Genomic DNA, 27,165 nt, shown 5'->3' with positions numbered 1-27,165 from the left:
TCCGCCTGAGGTCATTAGGTCATTGCGCTTGCGCAATTGAACATTTCTATGGCAACTTGAAGGGAGCATAGCAGTGTGTGTGTGTTGCTTTTAAAAAGACCACAAATTCCAGAAATCGCAAACTTCCGTGCAGATACCCTTTCGTAGGAGGTAAGGTTGACTTCATGTGATTATCGTTGCGAAGGCTGATCGTAATATCTCCGTGATAACGCCGTATAACACTCGCCTGTAAACAAAATGGATGCCTACTCGTTGATGCTATGTCAATCAATGTTTACATGGCCGAAAGAATAAGAATTTAGTTATTAAACCTAAAAAAGTCACTGTTGTTTTTACATTGCATTGTATTTGGTTACAATAAGAATATATTCCAATTTTAAAACACGAATGTTTACCACATGAAAGGATTATATAGCTGACTTCCCCAGTTAGATTTTTATGAATCACAATCGATACAAAATTGCTCAGCTATATAAACGGTTTATACGTTACATATGTTTTATCAGAGAATGAAACTTGTGCTTGTGCACATACTTTATAAAACTGGGAGAAGCTGTAATATCAGGTTGGATGCCCAAGGAATTAAAAAATATGTGTCGGCATGACAAAATCTATCATAACCACTGACTAGCTGCAATAATTGTAGTGTAGATACTAGATGTAGTGTACTGTTAATTTTGAATTTGAAGTTTTTTCTTTTTTACAAATATTTTTTTTTAGCCTTTACTTTAGTTTTAATATTTTCAACTTGGAGTCTCCTTAATGCAAAACTACTTTTGCATTTAAACCCTGAAACGAAAGAAAAAGCCCAAAACTAACGTGACAATTATTTCAGCTACACGTATGCGGCATAATCAGATATGATCTGACCAAAACATCAATTTAATATGTACAAGTGTATGTTTTAGTTTATGTTCACCAAACTACTACTCTGAATATCATAAACAACCTATTATTTTATTGATGAAATGATCATACACCATTTGCGTTGGTAGCAGGAATTATGGCTTCAGAAGATGAGGGCCCAAAAGTTCGGACCCCAGAGCATATTAACATCACTGTCCTGAGAGCAAGAAATCTGGTAAGTCAAACCTTCTCAAAATATAGCTGTTGCTGGCAGTAATGATGTATTGTGTATCTGTATTTGCATTTAAAATTTCAATTTACACTGGATTTATTTTGATTACCCGTGACTGTCACAAAGTATCTTTGATATGAGTGTAGGGTGAAGTCATCACCTGTGTCTGTATTAGATGAACAATATAAATATTTATTTATTTGAAGGTAATAAGTACTTAGGAATTAAGAATATTTGTTGCTCATTTAATATATATGCATATATGCTAATTCCCATGCGGTAATGCTGGACCACTAAAGACAATCAGAACTTGGTGTTTCTAAAATCATAAAGTGACTACCCAGAATCCAAACATGCCTTTATTTGCTGGAGTTGAGCAAATTGATAAAAATATTTTACTTTATTCTATTTCTCATACTCACAGAGAGGATCAAAGGGGGAGAATTTGAATTCTTTGGTTCGTGTTGAATACAACAATCAAAGTCTAGGTGAATCCCCAAAGGTGGAATCAACTGCGGAAATTGCTGCTGAATACAATTACAATGCAAGATTTGAATGCACCTTTGATGATCCAATAACACTTGATGAGCTTGCCTACAAGCCTGTTATGGGTAAGTTTAAATCAGTATCATTTCTAAGAGTTGACAACCCTGTCCCTGATAACAGGGGAAATCTGGTAAAATTTACATAGATTTCCATATACATTGCATTTTGGTGGAAAACCCTGATAACAAATCTGGGAACTTAGATAGATTTCAGTCACCTACTTTACCTAACAAAAACACTGTAAAATATACTGATAATATCAGCAGGGTAATCTCAGAGCCATCATAGACAGTGGAGAAGTACTATGGTGCCATTAGAATCTATATACATGTATTGAGTTACTCGTCAATATATATATTATATATTATATTAAGATATATTTATTTACTGTAAAATCAAATAACGTGTTGACTTGTTTTTCATCTCAATAGGTGAATGTAATGCTTCATTCCAATACTTATCATCACTCTCAACTTCCAGACGTCATCATCATATATATTTCATTGTTGCAAATAACATAATGTGAAGACACTTACATGTACAAGTGTATAATTCATGGAGTATCAATGTCGTTCTTGTAATTTGTTGTGTATTTTTTAAGGGAAGTTATTTCTGGAACAAGGATTTTTGAAACACATTAATGTTTGTTTGGTCACAGTCCTTCTATCAGAGGTTTAATATATGTACATGTAATTATGCTCAGTGAGGCTTATTAATCTTATCACTTCATAACTTTTTGAGATCGTCACAGTCAACAAAACTTTGCTTTGCAATCCATAGTTACAGTGATTGAAGTACTTCCAAAAGAAAAGAAACAGAAGGAAGAGAAGACACTGTTACTCGGACAAAGTACTGTGGACCTACTACCCTTGCTGAGAGGTGAAAATAAATATAAAAGTACACTGGTGGTACACCCATTACCAGGTTCACCGTTAGAAACTGCACAACCCGATCAACCCAAGGTAACTTTTTAAACTATCATCATCATTTTCATCTAATTTCACCAATGTAATATGTTTTGGAATGATGATGTCACCAAACTAAGTGCGTTTTGGATCTTACAATTCCTACTGTATCTGAGTGCTGTATCTATGACACTGACAACTACATGTGATTTGATGTAAAGGAGATGTTCAGAGATGTTCTGATCTATTTGAATTTTCCAAAATATGTGTTTGGCATTTTGCTCACCAAAATTGGCTTCTATGTATTGTATAGCCCTTCCTGCTAGAATGCATGGTGTGAAATACAATATCTGCAATAGACAGACAGACCGTAAAAACACAGATATGGTCACATTAGTGTGTGATAAGATTCATTGTGTAAAACTTTCAAATAATGTTCCCCCCAGCTTTAAATTTTGAAGATTCAGAAAATCCTATTTTGCTTGTTTCATAAACAGACATTATTTCAGTAACAAATGCACTACATTTATTTGGCATTTTAATAATGAAACAATCTACCTTTTGCACAATGAATTAGGACACAAAAGTTTGGATTCTTTGATTATCTTTGAAAAAAGCTTTCAAATGAACGTTTCTACTCACATCATCAAAAAAAGTTTGTAGACACAAATTCCCAAATGTTCACTAACATCATGTTACCATTGCCAGGGATATATACTACAGTGGGTTGTTATCATGTGTAATAAAACATTCTTTGAATCTGTGAGTAAAAATGTTCATATAATACTATGAACCCAGAGTCCATGAACATTTATCTTGTATGAAAAAGATTGTGTTACAGTGTATAATTTCAAATTACCACCCGTACTTTCACATAGTGACAGAAAGACACTTGGCATGTAATATGTGCCCTAACAGAAATTCCTATAGCATTGTGCAAAGGGTTTATTGATGAGTGTGAATTTTTTATTTGAAGTGCTAACTAATATGAAGTCTTTCTTATTTTCGATCACTCACAGCCCTCCATAACGTTTCAGGTAAAACAGAAAATTCCAGGCTTCACAATTCAGCTGCAATGATACAATCTATTTATATATATATTTTTTTTTTAAGTTTTATTTATTCATCTAGGATCTTGGATACAATATTTTGTTTGCATGTCAAAATATTGAACTAGAAATAACTTAGTTTTGATCTCTGCATGTGAGTTTTCCTCAACAAAACATAACTTTTACAGGGAAAAGTTTAAACCGCATGGTTTTACTACATTTTTCTCTGAAATCCATATTGCATGATATCACTATTGTTTAACCAGAGTTCACTTCAGGGTTTATGGCTTAACAGAGAGGCAATAAAGGTGTCAATTTATGTATCTATTTTGGTGTTCTTTACAACTACCAACTAACTGTGTTCTGTTGTCTGCTGTACAACATCATGATGACTATCATAATATGATGGCACTCAATCTTTAAAACTCACTAAAAAATGTAGTTGTTCATCAAATTTCCAGCATTGTGTTAAAAACCACCCAGATCTGTTTGCTACAAAAGTATGTGTAGCACATTCTTTGCAAGAAGGACAGAATATATAACTGTCTCTCACACAGTGAAAATGTCATAAAGTGAACTTCCTTTATTGTAGAAAATTCAAATTGTGTTACCTTTCTTGAACAATTATAATCATAGTGAGTTGTAAATCAAGCCTTCACTTATGAGAAATCACCATGATGAGGAGACTGAAATAGTCATTGTTGGCGGCACTCCAAATAATGTGGTCTTTAACCATAAATTTCAATCGACAACATTATGTGGAGTGCCCAGAATGATGAATCTTTTAGTCTACATAAGGAGAACAACACAATGAATTATGATAACTTTCTCATCCTTATTGCTTCTCAAGTGAACTGATTTATATATAGCATTTCACTCATTGCATGTCAGGCATCTTGAGAATGCTTTGATTGCATGGCTTCTTCTTTTTTACCGACATGTTTTAGTGATGAAACTGGTGTTTGGAAAACAATTGATAGTGTTTCAATGTCTATAGTGATATTGCATGCATCTCTGTAGACATACCATTATAATATGAGAAACAAAACAGAGGGTGAAATACTGAAACTGTTGCACCTGGCAATGATGCTCTAAAACTGTCATAGCACGTTTCTTATTATCATGAGCATGGCTTTAGATCTTAGTGCATCTTTTAATATCATATAAAGTACAATACAAAGTCATCCTTATCTCAGATCAAAATGAAATTGTTAGTTTTTCTATACAAAATAATGTGAAATTTCAGCTTTGGTTCATGCGAAAGATAAGCAAGAGCTACTGTAGGTCATTCTCTGATTCTAGGTTTAAGTACAATGAACTAATACATGTGAATCCAATACTTACCATATATAACCGTGTTACTTTGCAGACTGAATTGGATGTTGTGGTGTCTGTGAATGAACCGTTGTTGTCTGAAGAACAACTGAAAGAGGTCAATTTAATGACTGTGACAGTAGAGTCGGTATATTCAGTTCCTGAAGTCTGGAATCCAACAGGACCACCATTCATTTATAATGTCACACTGCCAGTACCCATAACAACAGATGTAAGTTGGAATCTAGGTGTATCTGGGTATTACTTAGTTTTGATTACCAGTGACAAGGTTTAGTGAAGAGACTCGATCAGTACACATAATAATTAAATGCAGTAAAACCAAATGTGGAATATTTTTTTTGCACAATTCAAAAAATTTAATTTTTGACTTTCTTGTCTCATGTAGAGCAACACTTCCATTGCAAAGCTCGGAGCAAAACTTCCTTAGGGATAGTAGTGTGGCACTTCCATAGCAAATATAGCTGTATACCACATAATTTGAAAAAAGTTATAATTTTAAACACGTCACATTCGAAAAAATGGTCAAAATTATCATTGGAAGTTAATCCCAACCTTGAAAGAATAGAAAGTATGAATTGTAATTGTATGATGACTTGCATCTATACAGATAAGATTGGTAAGGACAGATTCATTTTTTAGGTTTTCATGAATTTTTCCTTCTTTTTTTTCATATGTACAGAGAGAAACCACTGTGGTAGCAACTAATGGTATCATTAAGGCAGGTACTGATAAAGATCTCCCAAGTAGACAGAAGAAATGGAGTGTTCCTGGCACAGCTCAAGGGGGTGCAGTCTACATACCAGAAAGGTAAAATACTACTCAAATAACACTAGGGTGCTGCTCAGTGGTGACTGCTTAACAAATTTCTGAATTTATTTGGAATAATAAAGGTCATTAAAAAACTTGATTAAATTTGATTAACATTGCTCCAAAAATAAGTGCTTATTACCCTTAGAAATGTAGTCATGAACTTTATAAATATGTATGTCTGCAAAGTCCCATGATGCAATAGTGGACCTGCATGAAAATGATAGAGGTGAAATAGCGTTTCAGTTTGGCATTTCTTGGCAATCACGCAAAATTTATGTGATGTGAAATTATGAAATGACTCTCCAGAACCCAAAGTTTATGATAATACATCTATTTCCAGGAGTGGAGTTCCTCTTTAAACAATTCAAACAAGTATTGCAAAGAATAAATAAAACAGGGCGACACCATTTTTCTGATGAAAGGGGTGATCTCTCTTTTGTTTTATATTGCTTGTATCATGATACTGATGTTATTTCTATTCTCATGATGTTTTCATCCCTTTAACAAATTATGATGTAATTCTGAGTTTTTGTGTCATGATGCTGACATTTTAATTTCTGTTCTCTTGACAGTTTTATCCCATCAACAAATTATGACGAAGAAGATGGCGACTTCACAGCCAAGGATGACAGAGATTTCCGTATGGAAGCTGAGATGGAAAAGACTCGTGTCACATGGAATACAGAAAGAAGATGTTATATGGATGCTAATGCTGTGCAAAGGTTGGTACATTTTTACACGGTGTATTACTAAGTACTTCCTTTAGGGAACTTATATCATCATGGCAATGTTACAATCAGCAGCAGCCATGTTAGATTTGTCATACGACCATAACATGAGGTTCAGACGTTGACTGTGAGGATCATATTTAATGATACAATGGCTAATAAGTAGTTGTGCTTAGGGAATACACATACACATGTAGTTCTATATCATGAGAATTGTACTTTAGTCAATTATGCATAGGAAAGCAGTTCTATACTGCTATATTTAAATTAGTATGTTATATATATTATTATAGTATATGAACGTCTCACATCATTTTTTTTTATTATGAATTACAAAATACAACAAAAATAGCACATATGCACATAAAATTTACTTTGTATTTCACTGTGAATGCAAATAAACAGCATTGCTAGAACAATTGATTGCTTAGTAGGATTTTCCATGGCATTTTGGATACATTCAATAAATTACACCATTTGATCATTCATAAGTGACCATACACATTGAAATCCCTTTCACTGTCTATGGTTTGACAAGCTCCTTTTTCCTCGATAAATCCTCAAACGCTTCTTGAGTGGCACTATCTCATATATAATATTGTGACTTCTTCCCTAGTTTCCAAAATAAGATTGCTCAGACCAGAGTATGGCCAGTGGAGATAATGAGAACTCCAGTACCACAAGCCACTAAGGGTAAAGGCAAATCTGTAAGTATGCTGATTCAATATTGAAATCAAATTCTTCAATATAGTTACAATAATTATTATAACAATTGAATGTCATCTGGTGCACCTCATCATTTTGTACTTCATCATAGATGACATTTTTTCAGCATTTTGTATTTTTTTAATCTGTATTTCTTGAAACATTTTATAACATTTTACATTTTCATTACTGTCATGAAGACATTAATTGTCCAAAATTCTTACACCCTTCTGTTCATTTATAGTAACACATGATCAGTACTGGTCAAAGGAGAAAAAACAAAATCTGATTAAAAACAACTTACAAATCGTACGACGTTTTCTTGCTTCAAAAATCTTAATGTTGTAGAGAAATACATGCAAGTCTTATGAGAAAAAAAAAGTGTAAATTGATGACTTGAAAGCAGATGAAATGTAGATATTAATACAAAAAAAAAAGCAATCGCAAACGTACGTTAATATATTTATAATTGATTGACAGTATATCGGTGTATATGAAAATTCTTTTCAAGACTACAATGCATCTCATCTGTTATATGCATATTTTTCATTTATTTATCAAGCTATTTATATCACGTTTTCATACTTTTATTTATATAATGTCTATTTTTGAATTATCACACAATTTGTTTCATAGTATTTTCATTCCATTTGTCTCATAATTTGTCCATGACCTCACCATGCATATTTTAATTTTCTCTCTCTGTCTTCCTTTTCTTTTTATTTATCCTTCATCCCGCATCTCTTCCATCATACATGCTGTTAATTTGTTTCTTTTGCCTTGTTTTCCCTGGTATTAGGCTAATGCTAATGCACCCGTAAGTTTACCTTGCATATACCTGTAATTTGCACAACTATTTTTATATTCTCTTTTGTTGTGTGAATGGATGCATGTATTATTAATATATGTACTTCTTTTGTAAAATCCATTTCCTTTTTTGCTGCTGTAAACTATTCACTAAGTGTGTGACTGATTAATAATATATTGTGGAATGTCTACTGAAAACCAGCGTCGTCGGTTTTAGCACAACTGAACGATTCAGTAGTGCTAGAAGCATGGTAAAGCTGTCTGTCTGTCTGTCTGTCTGTCTGTCTGTCTGTGTATGTGTGTCTGTAGAGAACTTAAGATGAAAAATAATATGTAATAATAGTTTGTATGCCTAGCAACAAGACCATGACCATAGCAATAGGTAAATAATGATGTATATTGCAAAAATAACATGTGGAATGGTTATACCTGTGGATAAATGTTTGAAAGATATGCCCAGCAAACAAACCATGTCCTCGGCAATAGCAAACACCCGCAAGCCTTTATTACATGGAAGATAACAGTAATGAGGCATAGCAACCATGAAACAACCATAGCGATAACTAAGCAACTTACCAAGACAGAATCGTGTCCTATTAATCAAACTCTCTGAAAAGGTGAACCTTTAATTGCCAGTATTTTATACCAGTTGTGTTACAATGCCATTAGCGCTATTTTTGATAGCTATGTGGGAACATGTTGGGAGGAGTATCTTTTTTTTTACATGTTGTATATTGATGATGGAAACGCATGTGCATTTTCAAACTGAACAAATCTTGTGTGAATGATCTCTCCCTATGCTGTAGAAATAGCAGATGTTTAGTTTGTGTTTTCCTAACTCTAATGACGATTCTGTGATTTGCTGAAACTAACTGTTTCTTTGACATGATGATTTTGAAAAGATATTTTCAGTTCTTTATGTCTGAATCTTAGTTTTCAAATAGTGGTTAGTTTGGTCATGAACATTTTCGTAACTTTGTGCCAACAGGAAGATGAAACACCTATCTTCTACCATGGAGTTTCATATGTCAATTTAGCACCACTTCTCTACCCTGGAGGTAAGACTTTGTTGTTATTTTGTCAATTTTTAAATCAAGTCAAGAAGTTAAAATGTACATAAAAAATTATGTGATTATAATTACATTAACAAGTCTTAGAGAAATAATGTTATTTTCATATTACTGCTTTCCCACACTATGCTCAAAGCACTTTACAGTTATTTCACATGACATGGACCTATAGTGGCACACATGCCCTTTGTTCTTCCTCAACTTCCTGGGAGTATTTATATACAGTACATCAAAAGTTTAAAGGGAATGAAAAAAATGACGATATATTGAAACACAAATACACAAATATTATTAAATCAATACATTTCCTAATCCTGTTTTTTAAAAAGCATATTTAATTCAATGTCACTTTTGTGTCAGTTGAAACAATGGAATCAGACATTTCTTTCGAGATTGTGTTTTCATAAAATTGTTATTGTTATTATTATTATTATTGTTGTTATAATTATTTGTTTACTGATTTGTTTATTCTTGCAGTGAAAAAGATCCGTGGTGCCTATAAAGTGATGGCCTTCAATGAGCATGAAGTGTTTGAGAAGGTATGCAAAATTTTCTGTATACCCCCTCCCATTTTTCTTACAGTTATACTAAAATGAATAGGTGACATACACAGTTTAGAATCCCAGGTTAATGTCACATATATATGTCTTCATTAGGTTAATGTATGTTACCATGACAATATGTATGTTATGTCATCACAAGCTCCTCCTTCAATTATAAATATATTGCTTCTTTCTTTTGTAACATCAATGTTATTTTCAGTTGCAACAATTTCAAGTGCATATTCGTCATTTAATGTAATACATGTTGATCACACTTAAAGCAATGACCATAACTTACAGAATGTAATGTGGAGCTATTTTTACTAATTAAAAGTGTTTTATTTCCCTGCATCCTCCATACCATTTAGTGAAAGTAAAGGCATGAACCACTGAATAGCAGAATTTAACCAAGAACACTAACATTACATTTTCTAATCATGCTCTGTGTATTAGTATCATTTGTATACAACTAGAATTTTATTTTAAAATATGTGTACAGTTGTGAAACTGCAGTTTTGTTATTGACTCTTTCCGTTGGGTGATGTAATGTTTTTAGATTCCGTGGGCAGATCGTTGGGAACACTGGCAAGAGTATGCGGTATGTAATGTGTATGACAAAACGTACACATGTATGTAGGGCATGTAATGATTGACTGATAAACCAACTATCTGACACAGCATGGAGTAATTTTTAAATCTGCATGGTTGAAGTTATATAAAGAACTGTTTGATATTATAATGAGTGACTTAAAGTGTGACATATCACTTTAAAGACAGGTAGCATGATATGTAAACTTGTATAAAGTTGCAAATTTAGTATGTGTTTTGATAGTCAAGATTCTTTGTAATAGCAGGTAGAAAGTTGTACCCAGCAGCATAAAGTTATACCAGCACAATTATACCAGCACTTAGCTGGTATAAAGGTATACCCAACAGTATAAAGTTATACCCAGCACTTAGCTGGTGTAAAGTTATACCCAACAGGTATAAAGTTATACCTAGCTCTTAGCTGGTGTAAAGGTATACCCAACAGGTACAAAGTTGTACCCAGCACCTAATTGGTGTAAAGTTATACCCAACAGGTATAAAGATATACCCAGCACTTAGCTGGTGTAAAGGTATACCCAACAGGTATAAAGTTGTACCCAGCACCTAATTGGTGTAAAGTTATACCCAACAGGTATAAAGATATACCCAGCACTTAGCTGGTGTAAAGGTATACCCAACAGGTATAAAGTTATACCCAGCACTTAGCTGGTGTAAAGGTATACCCAACAGGTACAAAGTTGTACCCAGCACCTAGTTGGTGTAAAGTTATACCAAACAGGTACAAAGTTGTACCCACCATCTAATTTGCTCAATAAAATAGGATGTTTTTCCCTTGAGGCACCATGTAAGTGTGTGTCAACATCCCTGTTGTCAGACAAAGGCTGTCTAACAAAACTGACTTTGCCTCATATATGAATGTATTGAAACTATGTAGCCAATGTCCCATTTTCACCTACATTGTATGGTGTATTTTGGTCAATTGGTATCACTTTATGTAATGACTAAAAAAACATAGCTATATATGATGTTATAAACTTGAGTGAATTGTAAGACCATATTTCAGACATCAGTTAACTGCACAATGTCTTTGAAGGCAGAAGACTTGTTCCGATATGTTATAATTTGCAACATCTTAGTTGTGATGAAAATATGACATATGAATTCTGTTGATTAAATGACAAAGAAATCTTGTCTATCATTACACTTAGACTTAGAGTATGTTTATTATACAATGACTTGTGTATCGTTGCGTTTTCTATATCATGTGTAACAGAATGGTGTCTTGCCAAGTTTTAGTATGACAACTTCTTTCTATTTTAGATTGTGTTTGTGGTTGTTATACCTTTTATTACTGATATGCACCAAGTGTTTGTTATGTGTTTTTAGCATGTAAACAACTTAAAGCCTCTCGTTACACAGCTGTAAACTCGTAATTGCAATAAAAGTGTTGATATCACTCAGTCACTTCTAGCACAGGCAAACCTGAAAAAATAAATTTGTAATTAGAAAAAGAAATAAGTACATTATATACTTAGATACATAAACACATGAATGATGTATGTAACATTGTTAATCTAGTGTATTTGCATATTTACACATTTTGCATGTATAAATATTTCAGGTCACATATCATCACAGACATAGATAAATCAACACAATCTTACATATGGAGACAATATAAGAATAACAATAACATTTTTTTTGAGTGTGTCCTGTAAACTTTTGTTGTTGTTGTTAGTATTTTGATTTGTGTTTGCCATATACTAATGCTGTATAGCATTCTCTGTATCAGAAAGCACACCAAGCATATCTCTTAGTCAGAGAGCTGCAAGTTGAAGAGGTATTATTTGCACTGGCTTAGAGCTGACATTGTATCTTATTTGCAAATAGCTTGACCTGAGGTGGCATATACTGCATGTAAGAGTTCAATACAGAACTTAGACTGTAAGATACATGATGTTGTACTGCCCTCTGTGGTCTTCTCTTGTTGTAGACCGATGTGTGAGAGTGAGGCCCTGACATTGTGTATCTTACAGACTATACAGAACATCTACTACCATGATTCTGTCTTCAGTCTCAGCATGTCTTGCTTTTCATCTGAAATTTCCTTGCAGAGATAATGTCAAATTTCTCTACTGCGTGTTCTGGAGGGTTATAGTTGTTCTTCGTTTTCTGATATTTGCTTGATCTAGGGTCTACTACATGTACTAGCTGCTGACACTGATGTATACTATTGGCTGCAAGTCTTGGCTTTTGAATTCACTCTACTTATCTTGTCACTTTGCTTCTATATTGCATTGCAGGCATTGGCAGTAACAGCTGATTGATTGCATGGCATTTTATCTCTCTACTAGTCTATATGTTGGATTAGATATCAAACTTATGAAAGGTTTCTGTTTCTTTTGCTTTGTCTCTACAGACAAAAAGAAAGGGTGGTCTGGCTGAGGAAGCTGTCCGGGTTGCCACTGCTATGAACAGAAATGTGTCTCCTTTTGCTAAAGGAGCCAAAGCACCCAAAGATGAGAAGCCTAGCAAGGAGAAAGAAAAAGATGCAGCGAAAAAGGTAAATTTCTCATCATTTGCCCCAAAACTGAAATAAAAAACAACCTTCTTTCAGTCTTCAAGAAATCTACATTCCTTGAAAATAGCATGCTAAGTGGTGTCAGCCTTTCTTTATCCAAAACAGCCATTTTATTTAGATATCAGTGTTCAGCGCATTTATATTTCCTTCTTCTACAGCAGCCTTCATCTATGTTGAAACCTACATCAGATGCAGGATCAGAAACAGATGTCACTCCTCCACAAAATGTTGAAGGTTTGCAGTATGTTGAGGCTAAGAGTTACCTGATGTTAGAAATCACACTACAAAGACCACTGGTTCCAAAGAGAGCTCCAGAAGTACTGGCTAAAAAGTAAGCTTCGTTTTATCTTCCCCATCTAGAGGATGAAGTATGGAATAAAACATAACCTATTTGAATATTACTTTACAAAGTCAAGATTTTGGTCATTGTTTGAAATTTGGAAATTAATACAAAGGTGACTTTTTTTCTTGTCAACCAGGGTGGCTGAACTAATCCCTCCCAGACCCCTTTTCCCAAGACGAACCAACGGAGCTGAGAGAGCTGTGGAAGATTTCCATCATCAAGTAGCAAGTGTTGGTAACCTGGTACTAGAAGAATTTAGGTATTGTCATTCACATCACAGCTTTAAATATAGAAAACTTGAAAAAATAATTACATTTCCATAGCTTCAGTCAAATCATGTTTTTGAAATTGATCTTGAAAGATAATATAAATACTACTCTGGCAATTGAGGTTTCAATTCGCTAAGATAGACAGAAACTAAAAACTATCGTTGGGGCATGTTGATATAAGGTATTGAATGGACATTGGTTTAGATTGTACTTACAGCAGGGCAGCATGATCATATGGATAGATCTTTGGGGACTTCCAATGTTTATGCTATTTTGATGAGAGGATGGTTAAGAAGCATCGCTATCACTCACTTCTGTAATCTACCACATCGAACAACAAGAGCTTTATTTAATCCCCAGTCAGCGAAGCCCAGAGGGGCTACTATGTTGGGTCCCATCTGTCTGTCTGTCTGTCCATTATCCATCCATTATCACCTGTATCTCAGACATACACAAGCTCATTTCAACGAAAGCAGGCACAAATATTAGATACTACTGTAGTTCAATATTTACATCACTTTATTTTATGACCTGCATGATAGCTTAACTGAATGCCACCACCTTTATATGTCATAAAAGTCAGATCATGAGAATCAGAGTCAAAGTTGAAAGTTTATGTCTATCTTAGTAAATTGAGACCTCAATCGCCAGAGTAGTATTCTTATACCTTCAGTCAAATCAAATTGATGAAATTGGATATTTTATGGGTAATTGGCCGAGTTTATACATTTTTGGGCATAATTTTCACTCCTTTTCTTGCATATCACAGACACTTTGTAGCATTCATTTGTTACCACCAATTTCTTGCCACCATTGTTACATAGAAATAAAGTATTTGAGGAGGATGTTTCATCTACATAGACTTGTTGTTTTATCCCTCCATTTGATTTGATAATGTTCTGTTACACTATTTCTTTGTACAGGGGTTTGTTTGCTGATCAACTGATACAGGGTGATTTACCAGGTGGTACGGAATCCTCTGATGAAAGAAGACGGAAACTACTTTATGAACTTAACACTTCAGGAAAATATTTTGCATTCAAAGAACAGCTCAAGGTTTGTTTTAGACTTTCCAATGCCAAGACACCCTGGAACCTTGTCTCGTGGAGTGATAATTTGCACCTGCTTCATGCCTTACTGCTTCATGCACTCTCAATTGCTGTGATTTTAATTAGTAGTAGCTATCAACTGCTGTGACTGTAAGCAGTAACTATTAACTGCTGTGACTTTATAATCCGTAAAACTGTAACTACCAACTCTAGCCAATACTGAAACCTGCAAAAAAAAAGCTGTAAAATGTAGTTTGTAAGTTTATTAGGAGTACAACTAGATGCGATTCATTAGTGGTTTGCTAATTAATGCTGTTTAGCCCTGGTTTTAATATGCTTTTAAACTTTTCCGCAGTGTGAAATAGCACTTTCACTGTCTAAACTGAATTGGTGTGATAGCGGTATTTTTGTAGCTTTGTGATGTTTGTTTTATGTGCTTTCACAACTGTTATGAGCATTCTCACAAGTTAATTTATGTAATGGATATCTATATGCAGTAGCATTGTGTGGCAAATTTCGTAATCAGAGACAAAGTTCCAGGGCCAACAAAGACAACCCAAGTTTTAGTGATCTCCAAGCGTGCTAACATCGCTGATAATTTTTAGTTGTTTTTTTAATACTTGTAATGTCTTTTAATCATCACCATTTACATGGTGTGGAGATCATGACACTTCTAGTCTGAAATATAGAGAAAGTCAAAAATTAACCTTGCCTTGTTCTGATTGTATCACCATGACAACAACCACTTTCATGATCACACTGACTCAAATACAGCCTTCTGTATGTAAAGTCTATGGTTGACATTTTTTTTCATAACATCAGTAGCACAATCACATTTCATTGTCATATTTGTCTCTAAGTCTAACGGGGCAATGGCATTTTTATCAGACGATGTCAGTTGTTCCTAAAGCTGGCAATTTCATCTATAATAGTAGTATTTCTGAGATAGCTATGATTTGTATCACTCCAGTCATGTTAAATATCATTTCATTAAATCATGCTGATAAACTTATATCAGTGACTCTTTTAAAATCTTTGTCACGTTGATAACAAATATCCATGAAATCATGTTACATGGGTGTACTCTTGAAAAGGAACATAAACAGGAAGTAGACTAATTAAGTATAAATATTATCATGCCGCGCCATATTATGGTTATCCAAAAAAGTGAAAGACGAGTCTCAGAATAGATTTGTCACTTGGATGTTCAGTGGATGCCTGATGCCAGGTCCACATTGACATCGGTATGTGAGATCTATTCTGGGGTTCTTGGTAAAAAACAAAAAAACAACTCAGAAGTGAGGACAGGAAATGATTACTAAATTCTTAAACCTTATTATGAAAATCACCCTTTTCATTGTTTCACTGCTAAAGCTGATTGAATTCTCAAAAAGTTCACTAAATAATCTGATCTGGATTTGTTAGAGATGATTTGATTTTCTGACGACCACTCACTTTTCATTCATTTTGTTGACTGCATCATGTACTGTCAAGCAGCTAGTACCTAGTACCTATTAATCCACATTTTCACAAATCTGTGGTACCACTATGTGCTTCCTTTCAAACACGACTGCAAAGCAAATGGTTAAAATTCATAACATTACCCATTTTAGGACTGTACTCATTTTGCATTTTATTGAACAACTAAAGAATTTTTTCTCAACTTTAATATGATGGTACATTATCTTATCTTAAATTTGATATTTTTTTGCATGTTTTATGACTTTATGATTATTCAATAATTTGTGACCTTTCCTTACTGTCAACGGCATTTATTTCAGCATTCTGTGGTCAAAATTGTCCGTGAGAAATACCTGAAGACAACTACATTCACAGACAAGGAAGAGCTGCACACTTTCCTGAGTCAACTGTACGTGTTTCTGATAGATCAGATGCATGCTGGTTTAGGCAAAGTATTATCATTGGAGGATGAAACACCAGTACCACCACCACTAACTGACACTGCACAGCTGAAACACTTTGCTAGAGAAGCTGAGGTCAATGAAAACTTTGAAGTGGCTGCCAAATACTATCAGGAGGTAGGTCATCTGGAAATAAATAATATCAGTCTTTATGACAGAATTCCAGAGTGCAAGTGTGGCGTTCTTGAAGTACTTTCATGAATGCTATGCTCTTGAAAGTATTGTGTCAGAGAACTGCAAGCACTCATGAAAATACTGTAAGTATGCGACATTGGCACCATGCACTGTGGGGTTATGTTATTATTACATTTAGCTTTATCCAAAATAGCAAATTTCACAAAAATACTACCATAACATTACATTGATGTGACGTGTATGGACCGGTTGAACATTCATTTGCATACAGGTATGCGATAATGTTTTCAGTGCAAATACCAGTAGTATGCGCGCGCGCGCACACACACACACACACACACACACACACACACACACACACACACACACACACACACACACACTGATGCAAGTAATCACTGATACGTTAATCATCAGTTAAAATCAATTCTCCAGATTTCCATTCTATGCTTCTATGCATGTTTGAAGAGTCTAGGTAGCATGGGTTGTCGGTGGTTGAGTGGTTAAAACCACTTGCCTCTTACCACTGCGGTCGGGGTTCGAATCCCATTCAGGGTTCAATTAAATTTACCACGCTGTAAGTAGGAAGAGTGTCGTTCAGTTTGACTCTACCGAACAACGCAGGTTTTCCGTGGGTACTCCGGTCTCCTCTTGCATTAACACTGAACCCATGAGGGATGGCCCTCACTGGACTTCTTGGGAGACAAGTGTTTATATGCTTAAGGAACTATCCAGTAAAAAAAAATAAAAATAAAGATTATTATTCATTTTGTTTGGCTTTTTTTGCCAAAATATGGAAATCGTGGTTACCTCAAAAGGCAGATAAGTTAAAACTCATGTAATTTTCCCAATATAATATATACTAGTTCAAGAACTAGCCAACATATTTACTTGCGACTTGGTATGTAATATGTATCATCATTTGGCCAAGTTCTTACTAGTTTGAACCCCCCCCCCCCTCCTCCTCCAGTGACTTCATTGGTGTGCTCATTTGTCCCTGATAGTTGCCCTTATTTTGTTTTTGTTATCTAGCACATAGGTCAAAATAGCTTATGAATAGTGATACATATTTCTTTCTTGTCACTCTATACACAGTTATTGGTTCTCACCAACTTCTAAAATTCTAAACTTAGTGACACTTTTCACTTTATCTCATCCACAGAGAATCGCTCGTAACAGGAATGATGCTGATGTATGGTTTGATTATGGTACATTCTGTCTCCTCATCAATGATATCTCTAAAGTAAGTACAGTTACCAGCTCTTATATTTATTCTGTGTAATTGAATCTATCTGAGATTTCACATGTTAATTCAAGTTACATTTACATGTATGCTATATTTCCGCATTCTTATATTCAAAGTATTATGCATCTGTAAATAATGGTAAATACAGATTTTAATTTGGGGGCTTCCTGTGATCAAAAAACTGTTCAAAGTGGTGTAGAATATTCCAGACACAGACCTACTCTAGTACAATCCTTTACATTTCTTTTAACTGCCAAGTACAGGGAGCATTCAATCCATGCTGTCACTATTAAAATGCACTGGAAAATCCCTCACATGTCTTACTGGTCCTCGTTTATTCAGCTGAGTTGATTCATGCACTTATGTGTTTCAAATTTTTTCCAAAGAAACTTCAGTACTTCAAAAGTCATTCAAAAAACAAATGTCAAATGAAAAGATCAAACAAACCAGCAATAGTCATGTCATCACCCAAACCATGTGACCATCATCGCACAATACCGCACCCATCGTTCGTCACCACTGTAAATCTTTATTCAGTGATATCTGTGTCTGCTTTAAATCCTTCAGGCTGAAGAGTGTTTCAAGGAGACAGTGTCCATTAACCAGACTCATGTCAATGGTTTAATGTTGTACGGAATTGTCTGTGCGATGGAAGAAAGAAATGATGTCGCTGAAACATTCTTTGAAACTGCAACAAATGTTGATCCAAACAGTACCTTAGCCTGGACATTGCTGGGTAAGGAGTATATGTATTGTACAATCGTTCACATGGCTTCTTCAGTGTTTTTAAAACACTTGAAAATTTTGGTGCAAAACGAAAATAAATTCATGAGCTTAAGTTTCAAGATATGTTCTTGTTGACATTGACAATAGCCAATCCTACCTCCTACCTGAATTAGTATGTGTAGGGGGAAGGCAGCTCCGCATATCAATTATTTTTATTGGTGTGGCACTTCTGTTGAAAATCATGTTTGGATTATGATTATGTTTTACTTTATTTTCAGAATTTATGACAAAGGGAGTTTTCCAGCTTTTGTATATGGTTACATTGTATTTTTTAGAGACCTAATTGAGACTAGGTGTAAAAAACAGTAAGGCAGATCAAGCCGTAGAAAAAAGGTTGTCAAGACCAAAAGAGTGATTGCATGTAATCCTTATAGTTTCACTGATGTAATAACACAGTACAGACACCTGGGATTGATTGACATTGTTTGGAACACGCTACAAACTACTTTCATCTCAACCCAAATTATAAATGAATTTTGTTGTGCATGATGTTTCCTAGGTCTGTTTTATGATGGTGTTGAGAGTGACATCCAAGCAGAGTTTGCCTTCTTAGAAGCCCAGAAGAGAAACGTTGCCAATGCTGCAGCAAAACTAAAAGCAGCTGCTCCTGAAGATACTGACAAACAGCAAGCTGGTGGTGGGGGTGGTGATGCACCCTTGGAAGATGTTGAAAGAGATAAAAGTAGGGTTAAATTTTCTTAACTTCTTTGAATCCATAAACGAACAGATGTGAACATATTCTGAAATGCTCTGATAGAGCTGAAAAATGTATTATTACATTCTTATATTATTATTTTATAGGTTGAAAAATTGCAAGTAATAACTAATATAGGCTTTAATTAATTCTTTATGGTCCAATTCAGATTAGGAGTGAAAAACACAATTATATGAAAAACGGTTGTCTGACAGGGCTACAGAAAAATGGTGGTCCAGAACCAAAGAATGATCGTATGTTATCTATGGCTCCATTTATAAGATAACACTAATATGAGAATCTGGGATTGAATCCCTGGACTCAAAATGCTTGACAGATTTACCATAGGATGAAATGATTGATTGATCATAGAGCAGAATGATAGACTTATTATGTTATTTTGTTTTTCTTCTAGTTAAAACTCCCGTCACTCCATCAGAGAGTGGCAAATCACACAAGTCAGGAAAAGACAAAGCAGGAAGTGTGTCTTCAGCTCATAAGAAGAAATTGTCAGTTTCATCCAAATCAGGTAATTTTTGTTGCTATGGTATTCCAAAATAATGTAATCAGTCTATAAAAATGGTTAAATGTACTCGGTAAGTGGTAGAAAAGGGTCTGTTTTGTTTGTAGATACTGGTACAAGTATCTGTCTGACAAGTCATTGGGGTTTGCTGCTGCAAGCTTCTTTTTGGTTATAGATGGTGGAACTGCACTGTTCGTAGATTATATCACTGCATGGGCAATGCTCACATATACTGAAAGTAACACACTGCATGTCATAGTGTATAAATGGTGTTTTGGGTAGTTGATGTATGATTTCATTGTGACAGCAATATCAAAATAACAAGTGTAAGTGTAAGAAATCTAAACATTAAACTTGGCTTTGATGACAGAAAAATATATCATGCCCTCATATAAAATATAAATTAAAAATTAAAAAAAACCATGCATCATCATAATTACATAATGATTTATTTATCAGCAAACTGCTATATTTTGTAAATTTATCTGATTAATCCAACAATAAACTTTTTTCTTCAGATTCATTGCATTCCCTTCAAATGGAAAAAGGTAACAACTAACTTGATCGATTACCTGTATATGCTGCCTAACCGTGGGCTGTACATTTCAAGTCCAACTAATGATCATATTTTAATTAACCCTTGCACATTCATTTTTTTTTGTCTTATTTTGTGTGTGCTGCCTTCCTGAAAGGTGGTTGGTTTGTTCAAATTCCCATCTATTTTTTGCACTGTTTATGATATTTCAAATCCAAAGTGTCAATGTCTGTGTGCATGTGCATGTGTTCGTGTGCGTGTGTGCGTATCTACATGTATGTATGTATGTATGTATGTATGTATGTATGTATGTATGTATGCATGTATGTATTTACGTATGTACATATGTATGTTCATATGTATGATGTATGTATGTATGTATGTATGTATGTATGTATGTATGTATGCATGAATTTACGTATGTACATATGTATGTTCATATGTATGATGTATGTATGTATGTATGTATGTATGTATCTATGTATGTATCTATGTATGTATGTATGTATGTATGTATCTATGTATGTATCTATGTATGTATGTATGTATCTATGTAATGTATCCATGACTTAACATCAATCAAAGTTATTAATTTCAGCTGTGTTGCCGTCTCACATCACCCATCTTTATTTCTCTGATAATAGTTATTTGTGTGTGTGTGTGGTAGTTTAGATTAGCATTCTCACCATACAGCCTGTGAACTCATTATTTTAGTCAAGCCTCATTATCTGCATTATCTAAAAAATCAGCATAAAATTGGTACGTCACGTGTTGAAGTTCAAGGTTATTTGTACAGAAGTCACATTTTCAAATATGACCTACAAGGTCACATTTGGGTAACTTGACACAATTACTATAACATAGGCACCATGTGACTCATTCAACCAATCAGCTTCTACCATGTGACTTTATTCAACCAATCAGCTTCTATGTGTGGTATCTACTAAAATTTGAATACTGGGTTCACAGTCTGTGTAGAGAGAACATTTGACATGTGGACCATCCAGCTGTACAGCTATTGAATGAATGAATGAATGAATGATTATGTATTGATTGATAATTTGTTTTTAACATTTGTATTCATTTGTCCCATTAATATGATGCTGTCTACATTTTAAGATTGGATGAAAGATTACTCTCTGTGATTGGAGTGGTTACATTAATTAAAGCAAACCATATTAATCTTTTTTATGTATCATCTCTTTACTGTACTCTCATTTTCTAATTTGCATACCCTTTCATGAATAATTGAACTCTTTTTTTTGTAATCAAAAAGAATGTATATTTTAGGGTTTTTGATATACTGTATTTTGTTTATGGCTTCAGAAACAACACCATCATGATTCATTATATATCACTTATAAGTCCCCAACAGATGAAGCCCAGAGGGGACTACTATGATGAGTCCCATCCATCTGTCCATGCTTCCGTCCACCATGTGTATTAAACTAAAAAATGCACATGTTGCCTCTGATCTTGAACTATACAAGTGTCTACCCTTACAATATCAATGGTGAGCTCAGGCATTAGACCTTCGACCTTGACCATTATTTTCAAGGTCTAAAAGTAATTGCCAAAACTTGTCTTTCTACTATAACTCACCAAGTTGAATACAGAGAGACTCTATTCAAGTGTCTACACCCATATCATCAGAAGTACGCTTTCTTAACATACCTTGAACTTTGAGCTTGACCTTCATCTTCAAGGTCAAGTAGGAAATTGCTCAATAGCTTTGGAAGTTTTATACCTAGACGCCATTCAAGTGTCTACACCCACATTGTTAGAGGCAAGCTTTTTACTTACACTATGACTTTTGACCTTGACGTTGATCTTCAAGGTCAACTTGAAATTTGTTAGACTTTATCTTTGGAGATGTCATTTAACAGCACATTAGTGATGTTTTTTCTGTATTTTCTTTATTCATGTATAAACCCTGCATGAGAACTCTCATCTGCAATTTTCCATGTTGAGGGGGTCAGGCTTCACTTTCCTACTTCCTGACTCCCTAGTTACCCTTCTCATTTGTTCTAAATAGCTAGCTATGACTATCATTTCATTATTTCTCACTGGGTAAATAAACATCTAGTCTATATGTGTGTGTCATATTGGGATGTCCTCATTGGCTTGAAACCTGTACTAGTTGTAACTGGGTTTTTGTGTTTTTGACCATACAACCAACAATATGTTATTGAAATTGTCAAAATACTAATAATTAGATGTTGTATATGCTTGTCAAAGGTTGATTTTATCCATGTTTTATATATAGTAACAGGTTAGAAATAGGATCATGTTTGGGGTGCTGAGTTTAGGGTGTGGACCTAACGATTAATTTGACTGGATTTTCTTGTATCATATTATGTGTACAGCTCAATATTGTAAACCACAGGCCTCTTTGTGGCACCATCCAAAACATACCTGCCAAGAGGTACTTCATTGCATATAAAGCAGTAATATGTTCTTTGGCTTACGAGAATGGTACAACTACACGAATATGTATATCCACAGTTGATTGAATAGTGTTCAGAGTGTTCAATAGTCACCATATCTAATGAACAGTTTCAAAACGTGTTCCAGTTGCAGCTGGTGCTTAACAAGAAGGCCAATGATGACGGAATGACATGTCTCATCTAACTGTCAAATAAACCTCTTAACATGATAGTATAACAGTGACTTGCAAACCATCAGTTTTATCTCAGTTATGGTAAATTGCTCCTAACTTTGTACTTATACTCTCTTTCTGCTTTCTCAACTGTCAATGCTCTATCTATTCTTTGTATATGGGACATACAGTGCATCACAAAGTTGCCAGATTCAAGAAATGTAAATGAAGATGTCATTAATAGTCTTTACCCTGACACCACAATGTATTACATATCAAGACTTATTATCATTGTAGTTGTATTTTTAGTAGATGAATCATTGATGATATAGTCAATAAAGCGACTATTATAGTACAGACTGAGTAATACATAGAATTTGAACCAAAAATTGGCAACAACAAAAAAGAGAAAAAATGATAAAAAAGATTCAAATGCATAATGATAACCAAGAAAAAATCTATGGTTGCACTTTCCATGATGTTAGTACATTGTGTAAAGGTGTCCTTTTTTTGGTATTGTATTCAAGTATTTGTTGTAAACACATGTATTTTTTGTTGTAATGTATGGAACTTGACTATTTTACATGTCTGCATGGTGTGGTGGTGTGATTATTCAGATACAGTAGGACATGGTGCTGCATGGTGGCTGGTGGACTGTTTACATATGTGGGCTTCAAGATTGCTTGGCTTGTCTGTCTGTCTGCTTGCTGGACGTGTACTAGCTGTTACTCAGATATGCCTCATTTATTCTCTATCCTGTGTATGAGTAGAGAACATGTGTAGTGGAGTCACACTTCCAGCGGATAGACAGACAAGTGTTTGACAACCTTTCATGAAACTGGTAGAACTCCATATAGGAAACAATAAGACACTTCCTTGGGTAGGGTATACACTGGGAGAGAACCCAAAACTTTGGCTGTCAGACAAAAAAGATGTCTTTGCTTTCAGTTCACATTATAAAGCTTACATCGCAATGTATCCATTTGTGATGTATTTTGAACTATAAAAAAACAGTTTCGAAAAGTTATTGTGGTTTTTTAGTCCAACTCATCGTTAAAGCTATAGGCCTACTGAGTGTTCTCTTAGAAAATCTTTGATATATTGAGTTCTGACAGTTCAGTGAGAGAAGTTGTACATGTAATATTTTCCTCAAGGTCTACCATGGGTTTGCAAATTTTTAAATCACCATCCATTGTTGTCATCCTTACCATGAGATGTAATGTTTTCTTCCCCCGTTTATTCTTTACAACTGTTTATTGTCCTGTTATATACATGTGATTTGTATGTTTGTTAAAGTAGTGAGTTACCATATTTTATTTGGCTGTCGTTGTTTTTATTTGATAGCTCCAGATGGTAGAAAACAAAGTGCACAGAGTAACAGACCTGTTAGTCAGCCTCAAGATGGCAGCAGACAGGGTTCACCTATGGAAGAAGAGATCCCACCTAGAGAACCTACACCTGTTCCAGAAACTAGTATATTTATGATTGCTGTGGAATTTTTGTTGGAAGTGAAAGCCACAAACGTATGTTGACATTGATAATAAGTATTTTTATCCCAAGTCAAGTTTTCTATTCAGACACTGACTTTTGACCTCGACCTTCATGTCCAAGGCCAAATTGACATTTGCACAAACAAACTTTAGAAGTTTTGCTCATAGGGTCACTATTCAATTGTGTACACCAATATTATCAGAGGCAACCTTTATCCTAAGTGTTAGGTAGCCAATGATCTTGACCTTTATATACAAGGTCAATTGGCAATATACTTTTGAAGTTTTAAAAATACAGATACAGTTTGAGAGTACACACCCATACTTTTAGAGATGAGCTTTCACTATAAAACTGACCTTTGACCTGGACTATCAATCCCTAGATTAAAATAGTAATTTGCTTTAGCACCCTTGAAAGGTTTCATTCATTGAGACACCATGTAAGTGCATGTCAACATCATTATCAGAGAAAGGCTATCTAGTCAGACTGACCTTATAATAAAATCTCATTTTGTATAGGTGATGTCCATTTACTTATATTTGCAGAATTCTTTATTGATGGCTAAAATTTGAAAGTGTCAAATTGTCTATTCAATAGTTACTTGTCTTGATTAGAATGCTAATTGTTTTGTTGACAGTTTTGTGAAAGAGCCTTGGCACATGAATTGTTATCACCAAGTGGTGGCCCAAGTGCACCTTACTATGTAGCATTGGCAAGACTTAAACTACAAAGAAAAGAACTGGAAGAGGCAGAAGAAAACTTACGCGAGGCCCTTGTCATGGATCATCAGGTACTACACAACTAGTAATATTGTAATTCTATAAGCATTGTCATTTAGAATGTTTTGCTAAGGTTCACGACCCCAATAAGTTAAGAGGTGGTGAAAAGTGGGAAAACTTGCATAGACTGCCATACACTGCATCATAATTTTGATGGGAAACCCAGGTAAAAAAAAACAACGTTGGAACTCAGGTAGATTGTACCTACAACACCCCTAATGGGAAATAGATGTATTGTCATAAATTTTGGGTCCTGGAGAGTCACTTCATGATTTTATAGATGTATATGAACCCAAGCTGATCTTTGGAGCCATATGAAAACAGTTGTGCATGAACACATGAATAGTAATACCTTTGTTTGTTTGTTTTTTGTATAGGATCCAGATGCCTGGGCTATTACTGGTCATTTACGTTACTTACAAGGTGATATTATGGAGGCAAAGAGCTGTTATGAGAGAACTCTGTCATTTGTGTCTGATGCAAGGGAGATGCACTCAATCTACCTAAGATTGGCTTCCATATATCTTCAAGAGGGCAAGGTAAGAAGTAAACTTGTGACGTACATGTGTGTAGAACAGTGTCCATGCATTGCAAATGACACAAATGCTATGCTATGCTAGGGAGTGTAAATGTAATCCTATGATTCAGTTCCAGGTTCTTGCAATAGTGTTATATTTTATCAGTGACTACATACATATGGATTGCATAGGATCATCCTTTCGTCCACGACCAAGTTTTTCTATAACTCTGCAAGTCAGCAATTTTCCTAATCCACAATTCATGCTCATCTGACATGGGCCTTTAACATAACCTACTGTGTTCTGTAGCTTGAATACAAATGTGTGTCTACTATGCATTTAGTTAGTTTGTTTCAATACATGCCCTAACTAGACATAAGCAGAGATCCATAATCCAACAATGATACTGTGAAAACTTTAGAAGTGGTACATGTATTTTTTTGTTTCTATACACATATGATTGCTAACATACTATTTCATATTTTTTTGCAGTTTGAAGATGCCAAGAACACCTTCTTAATGGCTTGCAAGAAATCTCCATCATGTGTATCATGGTTGGGTGTTGGTATTGCCTGCTACAGGGTGAGATATGGATTTGTTACGAAATTTGGCATTTATGGGTTATTTGTTATGACTGTGTGGTTTGTTATATATCTGTTTATTTGTACTTGAAGCTAGGAAATCTCGTAATTATGCAGATTTCTGCAGAACTTTCTGATTGTTCAATAAATTACCCAATGATGGCAGATAATGGCCATAGAGGGCAGGCTTTCTTTTCATGCATTCTTTGCTTCAAGGGAGGGCCGCACAACAATTATCATGTAATAACTTTTGGATCATAAAACATTTACGTATGCTATATTTTATCAATGTTAACAGCTTGGAGAATTAGCTGAAGCAGAAGATGCATTGTCAGAAGCCAATATTCTCAACAATACTGACTCTGAAGTATGGGGATATCTGTCCTTGGTCTGTTTGAAGACAGAACGACAACTAGAAGCAGAACAAGCCTACAAATATGCACTCAAAGTTGGACTACAAGATGAAGATTTACTTTCTGAAATCCATGAAGTGCAGGAACAAGTCGGATTTGGAAACCCAGAGTTCTAATCTTTGGCTTCTAGTATTGACCCTTTTTTTAATCTACCGTCCTTTAAGCTAAAACCAGCAGCACATTTTGATACTGTTTGTCCTGAGGTTTTGTTCCATCATTTTCAGAAGAAAAAAAAAGATGTATATATGTTCATTATTCTATGACAATAATCAGCAGAAGTCACAGTTACCAGGTTTATAGCATTCTTCTTATTGGCCAGACTAATTTTATCCTCTCTTGTGACGAGTGTCCAGAGAGATCTGTTGGGTTTACAATGATAACAATACCTACAGATATTTTTTTTGAACATTGGGGACTTGATTTCACAAACTAGAGAAGTACAATGTTCAGAATACTTAATTTGTACATATTGAATGAACTCCTAATGACCTTATAATTGTAATCATATCAAATAGTATTTTGTACATGTATAGTAATTTTACAAATGGTTGATGTGACACAAACTATTATATTAAAA

At 34.6% G+C, this 27,165-nt stretch overlaps 1 protein-coding gene across 4 annotated transcripts; it reads left to right on the top strand.

The window, feature by feature from the left end:
* Positions 1–36: 36 nt before the first annotated feature.
* Positions 37–27,165, top strand: LOC144449683 (cilia- and flagella-associated protein 70-like). Of its 4 annotated transcripts, none has more exons than XM_078140276.1 (25): positions 37–150; positions 996–1,081; positions 1,503–1,689; positions 2,405–2,586; positions 3,549–3,566; positions 4,948–5,124; positions 5,593–5,720; positions 6,296–6,445; positions 7,068–7,158; positions 8,952–9,021; positions 9,511–9,572; positions 12,544–12,687; positions 12,867–13,036; positions 13,185–13,307; positions 14,241–14,373; positions 16,148–16,405; positions 17,586–17,666; positions 18,237–18,405; positions 18,955–19,137; positions 19,565–19,678; positions 24,151–24,329; positions 24,935–25,087; positions 25,454–25,615; positions 26,087–26,176; positions 26,474–27,165. In XM_078140276.1, exons 2-25 carry the CDS (start codon positions 1,004–1,006, stop codon positions 26,702–26,704), a joined length of 3,333 nt encoding a protein of 1,110 aa, XP_077996402.1. In that variant the 5' UTR covers positions 37–150; positions 996–1,003; the 3' UTR covers positions 26,705–27,165. The 4 variants fall into 4 exon arrangements, with proteins under 4 accessions (XP_077996402.1, XP_077996387.1, XP_077996410.1 ...); XM_078140261.1 differs by having other exon boundaries at positions 12,864–13,036; XM_078140268.1 differs by having other exon boundaries at positions 49–150; positions 999–1,081; positions 12,864–13,036.

Source organism: Glandiceps talaboti, chromosome 2 (assembly GCF_964340395.1).
Source record: "Glandiceps talaboti chromosome 2, keGlaTala1.1, whole genome shotgun sequence".
Taxonomy (NCBI): Eukaryota; Metazoa; Hemichordata; class Enteropneusta; family Spengelidae; genus Glandiceps; species Glandiceps talaboti.
Note: the sequence above shows the minus strand (reverse complement) of the source record. Positions and strands in the feature narration are given on the sequence as shown.

What these genes read in the sequence shown, in the direction of transcription:
- LOC144449683 (XM_078140261.1), top strand. Translation starts at nt 1,004, where the DNA reads ATGGCTTCAGAAGATGAGGGCCCAAAAGTTCGGACCCCAGAGCATATT. An exon ending in CCCTTGTCATGGATCATCAG is followed by an intron (nt 25,088 to 25,453) that starts GTACTACACAAC and finishes TTTTTTGTATAG; the next exon opens with GATCCAGATGCCTGGGCTAT. An exon ending in TTGGTATTGCCTGCTACAGG is followed by an intron (nt 26,177 to 26,473) that starts GTGAGATATGGA and finishes CAATGTTAACAG; the next exon opens with CTTGGAGAATTAGCTGAAGC.